Raw genomic sequence first — 12,130 nt, forward strand, 5'->3', positions numbered from 1 at the left:
TGCGACTCTGCCTGCAATCTAAAAATGCACTACAATCACAAAACGCGGGTTCAGCTGTCATTATTTTCAATGGCACCTAAAATGCAGTTCGTTTTTACCACTTTTGTCGTGCAATTTATTGTGCAGCAATCGCGACAAATTGCACCGCGAGAGGCTTGTCACCCAAAAAGGAGCAGGAGCTTCTTTTGGATGACAAGCTTCACGAAATGTGATTTGCCGAGATTTACTGCATGGCAATTCGCATTGCTTGAAACTTATCTCCCAAAAACGAGCAGGATCTTCTTTTGGGCAATATGTTTAATGCGATGTGATTTGCCACAACAATTGCGCCAAAACTGTACCACGTTTTAGGTACTATTGAAAATAATGGCACCTGAACCTGCACTTTGCGTTTTGCATTTGTGGGCAAAATCGCAGAAATTCTGCAGTGATCCCAAAACGCCCAGGTGAGAATGGATTTGCCCTGGTTCACACATATGCAATTCTGGATTTGCATGACAGGCTAGATATTATGTGTTCCTGTTGAGGTGGTTCGCACAGATACGATTAAGTTTTGAGTGCCATTATAAAAAGGGTCTTGTGCGAGTTTGCAGCAGTGTGTCCCAGACTTGCTACTAATAGAGTGGCATGTGGAGGTGTTCACATAGGATTGCTATTGTCAGGCATTTTTGCATTGAAGTCAATGGGTGGTCGTTTTTGCAGTGCTGTCAATGGGAGGCGTTTTTGCATTGAAGTCAATGGGAGGCGTTTTTGCAGTGACGTCAATAGGAGGCGTTTTTGCGATGAACTCAATATGAGGTTGTTTTTGCAGTGATGTCAATGGGAGGCATTTTTGCATTGACGTCAATGGGAGGCAGTAGCAGTGCATCTCAGACTTGCTATTAATAGAGTGGCATGTTGAGGTGTTCACATAGGATTGCTATTGTCAGGCATTTTTGCATTGAAGTCAACGGGAGGCGTTTTTGCAGTGATGTCAATGGGAGGTGTTTTTGTGATGAACTCAATGGGTGGTCATTTTTGCAGTGATGTCAATGGAAGGCTTTTTGCGTTGAAGTCAATGGGAGCCGTTTTTGCAGTGACGTCAATGGGAGGCGTTTTTGCGATGAACTCAATGGGAGGTTGTTTTTGCAGTGATGTCAATTGGGAGACATTTTTGCGTTGAAATCAATGGGAGGCAGTAGCAGTGCGTCCCAGACTTGCTATTAATAGAGTGGCATGTGGAGGTGTTCACATAGGATTGCTATTGTCAGGCATTTTTGCAGTGACGTCAATGGGAGGTGTTTTTGCAATGAACTCAATGGGAGGCGTTTTTGCAGTGACGTCAATGGGAGGCGTTTTTGCGTTGAAGTCAATGGGAGGCGTTATTGCATTGAAGTCAATGGAAGGCATTGACTATCTGTAAACCCAGGCTAAAGAGGCTGCTTGCCCGAAGCCAGGCTAAACGTAAAAAAAAAACCACCTGCCTGGTGCCTGGAACTGCATGTCCCAGGCATCGGGCGATATAAATTCCTGATCTATAAAACTGTATATTCACAATTACAACAACTAATATTACTACTAATATTGCAACATTTTCTTCTAGTGTACCGGATATATTTAAGGTTGTGTGGAAAAAGAGAACAAGAGGAAGAAATGGTTTCACCCTACGCACAAACAAATTTAGGATTTGAAATAGATGAGAAAGGAAAGAACTACGATCCAGCAATGTAAGGAGACCGTTTCATTTCTGAAAGACTGACAGATCTCTGGAACTGGTTGATGTATCAGTCAGTCTTGAGATGATGAATGAAGTGATATACATTTTTTTCCATACTGTGTGTTAGTCATATACAAAAACTTTTTGGACAGGGACTATTATATTATCTTTGGAACTAGTCTACTTATTACTCAGCAAAATATCCATGTAATATGGGCTTTAGCTATACAATAATTCAAACAGTATAAGCAATACACTAAAAGTTGAGGCGTTATGTTGATGATATCAAAAGTTGTACTGCTGCTCAATGCAAGAGTTCTATGTACCCATATGACCCAAGTAAAGTACTCCTGAAAAAAACACTGGGTAATTCAAACTAATGAGAGAAAACTACTATATACAGTAAATTGTAATACCAAATTTCCAGATGTTTTTTATTGGGAAAAGAGACCCGTCCAGAGGATAAATAGTAAAATTCCTGGTCCTCCACAGCTTGCTGACTATTCTGTCACTGGAAACCTTGTCTAAAGTATTATGCTGGCACTTTACCCTGGCAAGAATATCAACATGCACTTACTGGCCACTTTATTAGGTACACCTTGCTAGTGCCAAGAAAATATCCCCCACACCAATACACCACCACCATCAACCAGAACCGTTGATACAAGGAAGGATGGATCCATGCTTTCAGGTTGTTCACACCAAAATCTGACCCTACCATCTGAATCTCACAGCTGAAATCAAGACTCATCAGACCAGGCAACGTTTTTCCAATCTTCTATTGTCCAATTTTGGTGAGCCTGTGTGAATAGTAGCCTCCATTCCTTATTCTTAGCTTACTGGAGTGGCACTCGGTGTGCTTTTCTGCTGCTGTAGCCCATGTGCTTGAAGGTATAATGTATTGTGTTTTCAGAGATGGTATTCTGCATACCTTGGTTGTAGCGAGTGGTTATGTGTTGCCTTTCTATCATCTCAAACCAGTGTGCCCATTCTCCTCTGACATCAACACGGCATATTTGTCCACACAACTGTCGCTCACTGAATATTTTCTCTTTTTTAAACCATCCTCTTTAAACCCTAGAGATGGTTGTGTGTAAAAATCCCAGTATATCAGCAGTTTTTGAAATACTCAGACCAGCCTGTCTGGCACCAACAACCATGCCACATTCAAAGTCACTTAAATCCCCTTTCTTTACCATTCTGATGCTTGGCTTGAACTTCAGCAAGTCGTCTTCACCATGTCTAGATGCCTAAATACATTGAGTTGCTGTCATGTGATTGGCTGATTAGAAATTTGTAGTACCAAGCAATTGAACAGGTGTACCTAATAAAGTTTCCGGAGAGTGTATGTTCCCTTCCACTCCCATAATTGCTTCAAGGGATGCAACGGTCATTATAAACCACAAGTGATGGACATGCCTCAAAGTTCAACTTCTCTATATAAGAGTGTTTACCACCTTATTCATTCTACCCTAATTTGATTCTGCAAGGAAAAGCTTTGCTGTTCCAAGGATTATTCAACTTCTCAAATCAGGCATCTATCTTAATCTCCCATATTTAGCACAGCTGCAAAACATTCCTAGACCAGAAGAGTCCAACATAAATAAACCACCCCTCCAGGTAGGTCCACACTGTCCCTTGTATAACGTGCCCACTTGGCTCGCAACCACAGAGACTTGAGAAGAAAAACTGCACACTCCAGTGGGACGTTACAAAATGCAGAATCTCTAATGTAGCAAAAAAGCCAATAAAAGACAAACAGCACAAGGATACACAGAAGGTCTGCTGATGCGTTTCATGCTAAAGAGCACATGCTCATAACACGTGTTAATAATAAATAATAATCCTTTCAAAATAATATTCCTAACTACCTGACCCCTAAAACCAACTTTAATGAATGTTCAAAAAAAATAAAAAGTTAACTACACTAGTACTAATATCAATCAAAGCTACAAATTTATCAGTCAAGGAATACATGTACCAAACTACACCCCATAATTTACATTGTAAGGATGACAGCCAAAAAGCACTGGCACTCTAAAATCCAAAACAACCTTTTGCAAGAAAAATTTAGAAGGGACAAAGAAGCAAAAAAAAAGGCGTAAGGAGGGGAGTGAGAGAAAAGGGAGGGGGAAGGAAAGGGGAAATGTAGTGACTGAAAGAATGTTGGATTTAGGGTGTATTCACACTTGCGAATACAGCCTCACTGCGATTATATGTAGGAACCCCAGTGAGGGTCTCCTGCGATTAGCTGCGAGCGGCAGCTCCATTGAAAGCAATGGGAGGCTGTTGGCTCTTGCGTTTAATCACGCCCAATCGCATGTAGTTGCTCATGCTGCCATCACATGTACATGATCAGACCTAAATGTTTACAAATTTAATGCGTTCTGAGGGACGTTTCATATTGCCGAAAAAGCGGTTTCCCATAGGAATGCACTGAAAACCAATTCATCCGTTCCAGAGCTCAGAAAAAAGTAAAAAAAAAGTCTTTTATCTGTTCAAAACTCTTTATAAAGTGCACTTTAAAGGCATAAATACTGTACAGGGACATGATTAAAAATGAATTTTCTAAATGCAATGAAAACCAATTAATCCGTTCCGGAGGTCAGGAAAAAAGTCAAAAAAGTCTTATCTGTTCAAAACTCTTTATAAAGTGCACTTTAAAGGCATAAATACTGTACAGGGACATGATTAAAAAAAATTTGTAAATGCAATGAAAACCAATTATTCTGTTCTGGAGATCAGAAAAAAGTAAAATAAAGTCTTATCTGTTCAAGACTCTTGATAAAGTGCACTTTAAAGGCATGGGGCCGGCCTATAAATACTTTGTATTGCGAAAAAAATGTGTAAACCGAGGCATTATATTCAATGGATTTTCATTCGTAAACTGAAAATTACGTTAACCAAGGCGTTCGTAAACCAAGGTACGCCTGTATATGGGAGCCACAGGATTATGCAAAAAAAGTCACATTTTTATGCAACATGGCCGGTTGATTTCTGCATTACCCTGCATTTAGCAACCAGTGTGAGCAACTGCTTATTTAACAGATAAAGGAAAATGTGTTGTTAGCAAATGTAATATAATATAACCTATAGCTGTATATCAGGCATCCTCCTGCACCAACTCCTGTCTACCACTTATATCCCAAGACCTCCTGCTCTCTAGCTCCCTTGTCACCTCCTCCAATGCTCGCTTCCAGGACTTCCTCAGAGCCGCTCCCATCCTCTGGAACTCCCTTTCTAAATGTGCCAACTATCTCCTACTCTGTCCACTTCTAGATGATCCCTAAAAACTCATCTCTTTCGAGGGGCCTATCCTGCCCCCACCTAGCAACTGTACATGTATTTTCTCCATCAGCCCATCCCCCACATTTATACCTTTTGTACCAATTGATCCTCCCTATTAGATTGTTTAGCTCTAATGAGCAGTCCTCTGAACCCTCCTGTATTCATTTGTATTGTAATTGTAATGCCTGCCCTTATGTTGTAAAGTGCTGTGTAAACTGTTGGTGCTATATAAATCCTTTATAATAATAATATCCACACTGCAGCCTCATTGAAATTACTTACTTTTGGGGCACACAAGCATGTGTCCCTTTAGTTTCCCACAACGCAATTTGGTGTCTAAGCCGCCACATGCCAATTCAAGTGCTGGAATGTGGGAAACATTAGGCATACCTACCAACACAAACATCAATTTAGAAAAGTTAAGTATTTGCCATGAGGGTAGCAGCATAGATTGGGGCTAGTGGACAGAATCACTACTGGTAATATAGGGCACAAGAGTGAGATTGCTTTGGTGGAGAGGATTCTTTCCTGTCTGATTTCCTGATGAAAGATGAGTGTTAAGGCTGAACTCCATGCATTAAAAGACACCAATTAAATGCAGTTATTGAGTGACTTAAAAAGTAAAGTTATGTTTAAATAAAACTAGTGGAAGTGCTGAAATAACAACATTATGTAGTTTGTAAAAAATATTTAAATGTAAAAAGAAAGTTAGCCTAGCTAGGCATCATTTAGGCCTTGCTCACCACACGTGAAGAAAAATTGATGGAAACTGACATGCAGATTTCACTTGCAAAGACATCAGTTTTCATGTGCACTTCAATGAGTTTCATACATGTTGCAGATTCCTGAGCAGAAAAAATCTGCATGTGATACTAGTGTTGTAGTGTGAACAAGGTACATAGAGAACAATTTATTTTGTTGTGCCCTTGCAGATTGTGGGTAGAAAAACTAATGTCTCCGCACCATGGTGTGAACGAGCCCTTAGCGTAGGCATTCACTAGAACTGCTTAGCCTTAAAAAACAGAAAAATGTGGAAATCATTGCACTACACATCCCCCAAATATTTTATAGTTGTGTAAGATGTGATGTCTTGAGTCAGTTTTAGATTATACCCATATCAATTTGCAGTTTAAATGGAAACACATAAAAAAGGAAGACAACCATTAGTCTTTCAAGGTCATTGTGAGTTAAAGCTGATCAGTGATAAGCTGGGCTCAGTTTTTGCACATAAATTGAAAATCAATCCTCTAATAAATCTATAATATGTAAATATATATATTTACAAATAAACTATTTTTTTTTATTTTGAGCAAGCCTCCTTATGTATATTGACTGTTATGTATCTGTGTACGAACATATCTTGTATAAAAATGTATGTTTTGGCCACAGCAATCTTGTAAATATTAAAATACTCTGGGTTTTTCGTGGCAAGACCTGAAATTTAATTTATTTATTTTAGGTACTTATATAAACGCTGTCAATTTACGCAGCGCTTTACATATATATTGTAAATTCACATCAGTCCCTGACCCTCAAGGAGCGTACAATCTAAGGTCCCTAACTTACATTCATACATACTACGGCCAATTTGGACAGGAATCAATTAACCTAGCAGCATGTCTTTGGAGTGTGGTAGGAAACCGGAGTACCCAGAGGAAACCCACGCAGGCACAGGGAGAACATGCAAACTCCAGGCAGGTGGTGCCGTGGTTGGGATTCGAACCAACGACCCTAGTACTGCCAGGCGGAAGTGCTAACCATTTAGCCTCTGTGCTGTAATCCTGGTATTTTACATCTATTGCTTATCAACTATTTTGAAGGGGAGGGGCAACCTAGAAGACTCCGCCCCTCTTACATGAATTAATGGCACTACATCATCCTGTGACATCATAACACAGATCACTTAGAACAAGAACAAGCAAGTCAACACATTTTTGGTGGAAGAATCCCCAGTGTAAGCATGAGCTGTTTTAAAGGCATTGTACACTTTCAAATGTTTGGTTGTTTTAACTAGGTTTTAGTGTAATTATACTCCCCGTGTTGTTTGCCTTATCTTGTAACATGGTTCACATGTTGTGGTTGCAGTTTGTAGTGATATGGCTGATTATTCCCCCTATGTCCATGCATTTCTTCAGCTAGTTTGTCCCTATTTGCCAAAGGAGCAAGACAACTTCCTGTTTCAAGTCAGATAGCATCTAATGCATGCTTCATCATCCCATTTGTGTTGCTTCACAAATGTGAAAGAAAGAGCAATTTTCAAGGCTGGCTTGAACCCAAAATGTTGTTTATATTTAAGAAGATAAAAGGCACAAGCTCAGGGCACAAGCCCAGTCTTTCCATGTGCACCTTCCTTCCATGCTGTCCCTTTTTTATTTAGAATGCTGGAATTGGTTTGGGAACACATTGGACACCTTCAGCTACCATTGTGCGGTGCCCCTGCCCCTTCAAGGAGGAATATGCTGCTTACAGGCATACCTCCCCTTAATTTATCCTTTGCTATAGGCTCCAACATGGAGACTAGAATAAGGACCGGAATATACAGGGGAAACTTGGCATTGCAGTACAGTTTCCACATATACAGTATTTTGAAGTGTTTTGCAACTAAAAACCATTTTAAACAGTGTACATTGTTAATATTCTAGCTAGCTGGTGAGTGATCTGCGAAAAAATGATTTGTTTGCTGTGTACAAAGTCCTTCTATGTGCACCTTGCTCTAAAAGCTAGTTAAAAATTGAGACAGTTGCTGTTTTTGTTCATCACACTAAAAATGCCTTTATATTAGCAAAACTCAAAGTTGGATTGGGAGAGGCAGCATCAACAGGTAACTTATCTCCACTGGAGTGTACAGTGTTTTCAATCTAATATCGGTTACATGCCTATTGGAGAACAGAGCCAGGGATAACATCAGTGTGCTACTGCTCCCTACTTTTTTGAAAAGATGCCAGAAAGCAGTAGACACATTAGCCAATAGGCCAAAAAGTAGTAGATTTATTAGCTAGGTAGCACAGCATGCAAGGGGTACATAGAGTGTATGTTTCCCTAAGTATGTTTTATTTCCCTATGTGATCACGTGTATTTTATAAATCATAGGGGGATATTTACTAAGACTATATGGTACAAAATCTGGCACAGCTCTGCATAGAAACCAATCTGCTTCCAGGTGTAATTGAACAAGGATTGGCTACCATGCACTAGATTCTGAGTGCACCAGTTTTAGTCAATCTACCCCATACCCTATCTTTTATACAGCACTATTGGTTTTTGTTTAAACATGAAGTAAGTTAATTTTTATTTGAGACACTTTATTGAATCATGTTTCATTTTTATTTGAGGATATGAGCATCGTAGAGAATGTTTTTATTGCACATATAGTGCTGTATAAAAGATAGGGTACATATAAGGGCTGATACAATTAGTATAGCACTTGGTACAGCAGCAGTGGTGAATAAAGGAATCACATCCAAAGCGCTGGTTCACATTATTTAAATCTCCCCCATAGTCTCTTTAATTTTCATGTACTTCTTCCATCTGAACTACCTGCTTGATCCTGTCACGCAGCTTTCTTCCATGTTCTAAACTAAACAATGCACAGAAGCTGTTCTGTTTTTGCGTGGTCAGTTCTCATCCTTTGTCTGGCCATTCAGAGGCACAGGACACTGTGCAGACACACAGCATGCCTGTCTTGGGTAGTTTGTTTAGCCACCATGCCTCCCCAACCAATTGCAGCCCACCTCTGTGACACAGCCCCTCCCAATCACAGCCTGCCTGAACATGCCTCCTCCTGCTCAACCACAGCCTACATCTTGCCTCAGGCTGAGCAGACATGGAGTACAGGCACACTGTGTGTCTGCAAGGTGTCCTGTAACATCCAATCCCCCCACAATCAGGAAGAAAAAATGCATTGTCACATGACAATGTTTTAACCTTGTACAAAAGGATGAAAAACCATTTCTTTGGTTCAATATTTTTATTAAAATACATAACATTTCAATACAACTGGTTGCCAGCACAGGGGTATAAAGCAAAAAGAAAACAGATAAACCAGGCGCTAGCTATATCAACTTATTTTACAATAAAATTATTTACAGTGCAGTCACACGACTTAAGCCGCAGGACACCTTCAATGATCTAGTCCAGAGGGCTCAAAAGAGAAGTATGAAAAACTAGATATAATTTTTATATAATAATTAAAAGTGAAGCAAGGTAGAGAAAGACAGAAGAAAGAGGCAGAAAGAAGGGGTGGAGGATGGCAGAAGTTCCTGCAGGCCTGGGTGGGAATTCAGGAAATGCACAAACCAAATGGGGATAGGGTAGGAAATGCATAGGTTCACCAGAGACTCCATACTTTCAATAATTTTGCATGAGAATCGTGTATGATGCTGGCCATCTTTTCGTGCAACATTAGGATTGTCAGGTTAGTTTTAACCATGTGAAAAGGTACTGATGGTTTCTTCCGCGCATTGGCGATGACATGTTTGGCGGCTATAAACAGGTAAGTGGATAAGCCCCTAATCGAGCAATGTAGCAAGGCCAGTTTAGTTTCTTTGGGCCTGGGGTATGGAATATGGCGTATAGGAGGGAAATTGCCACAATTGCATTAAAGAGGTGACTGTCCAAAGGAGCAAATAATAGTTGAATAATAGTTGGTCGAGAAGAGTGTGGAATAAGATGAGGTCAGCTTGACTCCTAGGTAATCTAGAGAGCAGTCCGCCCAGTGGTAGGGGAAATATAGTTGGAGATGAGAGATGGAGGAAGGGGACAAGGAGATGTTAAGTGCCGTCATTTTATGAGGGTTAATCCGGAGACCAGATAGTGACGAAAAACTAAAAAGAAGGCGTTGTAGGTTAGGAAGAAAGGTTAGGGGATTTGTCAAGGTAAGAACTGCGTAGTCGGCAAATAAATTTACTTTCTGGTGGGTTTCCCACATAAGGGACCCCAGATATATTAGGGTCCGACCGGAGAGCAATAAACCATTTCTGAAACTAAGCACAAGCAGTTATGGTGTCTGCACAGTTTGGTACACACCGAGGTTTTTTTTTTTTTCTTTTTTTCTTGGGAGAGTGCATGTGATTAGCACAGGGCCAATCAGCACTGTCCAGACTGAGGTCAGGGGTTCTGCATCCTTCTAGGACAGAAAGAAAACTCCTCCTACAAGCTTTAACCAGTGCTCTGCTGAACACTGATAGAAGTCACAAGACTGCTCTAACTGCTGATGAGAAAAGGTATTTAGTGGTTTAAATTTAATAAAATAACTGCACTTCCATGTTCTGTGTACTGTGGGAGACCAGATATAGTGAATGCAGGGTCCTGGGTTAAGTAACACTAACTTTATTCCCCTTCAAACCACTTTGATGCCCACAATACTTTAAATGTGCATGCTTTTTTTTAAATCCTTCCCGCCCAGCCTATTGTACGATGGCGGCCGAGCAGGAACCCTATTATCCTGGGAGGATGTCATATGCCTTCCTCACAGGAACGGGCCACACTCTGGCGTGATCTGTCACCAACTGTGTCTACAGGACACAGCCAATGACAGATCACTACACCGGTGCACTGCTGGTGTCTTGTGATCGCTGTGACAACTGTGCTGCAAGCTGTGATTGGTCACAGTGATCACCTGTACAGACTGGGCCAATCACAGCCCATCTATAGCATGTGATCAGCTATGGCCAATCACAGCTGACCACAACAAAAACTACTGAATGAATCAGTTTCATTCAGTAAAAATGCTTGCTTATACTAACTAAATTCATTGGTATTAGCAATCATAATGTGTAAAATTAAAAAAAAAATCCTGATCACTTGCCCAGAGCAGTACAATGTTGCTCTGGTCACAGTAGAAAAAAAAAATAAACTAAAAATTACAACTTCAAAAAACTCACCATGCTCTTACTAAATACCTTAAACTGTTTACTTCACAAAAAGCGGTTATTTTGGGGGTATTTGTGCTGTACTGGTGTTTTTGGGCCTCAAGAAATGGTCAGTACATCAGGATTTACCAATTTTTAGATATATACACACCATAGGTTGTGGACACCATAACTTTCTTACAAAGTAAATAATAAACATTGATTTGGGTTATTTTCACCAAAGACATGTAGAATACATTTTGGCCTAAATTTGTGCAGAAAGATTATTTATTTGCGAAATGTTATAACAGAAAGTAAGAAAAGTGAATTTTTTTTTCTAAATTTCTGTTTATAGCACAAAAAAAATAAAATAAAAAACCCAGTGATGATTAAATACCACTAAAAGAAATCTGTGTAAAAAAAAAAAAAAAAAAAAAAGATAACATTTCATATGGGTACAGTGTTGCATGACCGTGTAACTGTCATTTAAAGTGCGCTGACAGTAGAAAATTGGCCGGGGCAAGAAGGGGGTAAAAGTGCCTGGTGGGCAAGTGGTTAAACTAAGCTACAAGATCTTAAAAACATGAAAACAGTTTATGCATACTATTAAATTTTGACATCTGGTAAGACTAACAAGGTCAGGAGTTTTATTCTGGACTTAAAGTGGTTCTAAAGGCTGAAGGTTTTTTACCTTCATGCATTCTATGCATGAAGTTAAAAAACCTTTTGCATGCAGCAGTGCCCCCCAGCCCCCTTAATACTAACCTGAGCATCATCACGATCCAGCGATGTGGATGACAGCCTCGGATGCCCCGGGTCTCTGCCTCCTCATTGGCTGAGACAGCAAGCAGGAGCCAGCCAATGAGGAAAGAGTGGGCAGGGCCAAGCCACGGCTCCATGTGTGAATGGACACATGGAACAGTGGGTACCCTCATAGCAAGCTGTGGGGGCACCCGACAGAAAGGAGGAGCCAGAAGAGCCTGTGAGGGACCCGAGAAGAGGATCCAGGCTGCTCTGTGCAAAACCACTGCACTCAGCAGGTAAGTATAGACAGGTTTATTTAAAAAAAAAAAAAAAAAAAAAAAGAAGAATATGAACCTTTAGAATCGCTTTAATGGTTTCAAGTCAATGTTAATTGGATCGAGTTAAAAAGGATTTCAATAAATATTAGCAAAAACTGACCAGAGTGAAGGATGTGTCACATTGCTTGTGATAACTGATTGGTGTATGGCAGTGCAAAATATGACAGTTTACCTTTTCAACCAATTTAATTTTAAATTAGTAAAAACACAGAACA

The 12,130-nt window shown here is 40.1% G+C and overlaps 1 protein-coding gene across 1 annotated transcript in view; it reads left to right on the forward strand.

Moving 5' to 3' along the window:
• LOC149456742 (ileal sodium/bile acid cotransporter-like) overlaps positions 1 to 6,415 on the forward strand; it is a 54,164-nt gene extending 47,749 nt beyond the window's left edge. Inside the window, exon 6 of the mRNA XM_089684517.1 lies at positions 1,583 to 6,415. Coding sequence (XP_089540643.1) covers positions 1,583 to 1,710 — 128 coding nt within the window. The 3' untranslated portion in view covers positions 1,711 to 6,415. The remainder of the gene's footprint in view (positions 1 to 1,582) is intronic.
• Positions 6,416 to 12,130: the final 5,715 nt, after the last annotated feature.

This window comes from Staurois parvus, unplaced genomic scaffold (genome assembly GCF_062004578.1).
Source record: "Staurois parvus isolate SC_StPar_1 unplaced genomic scaffold, SC_StPar_1.0 ptg000349l, whole genome shotgun sequence".
NCBI classification, from domain to species: Eukaryota; Metazoa; Chordata; class Amphibia; order Anura; family Ranidae; genus Staurois; species Staurois parvus.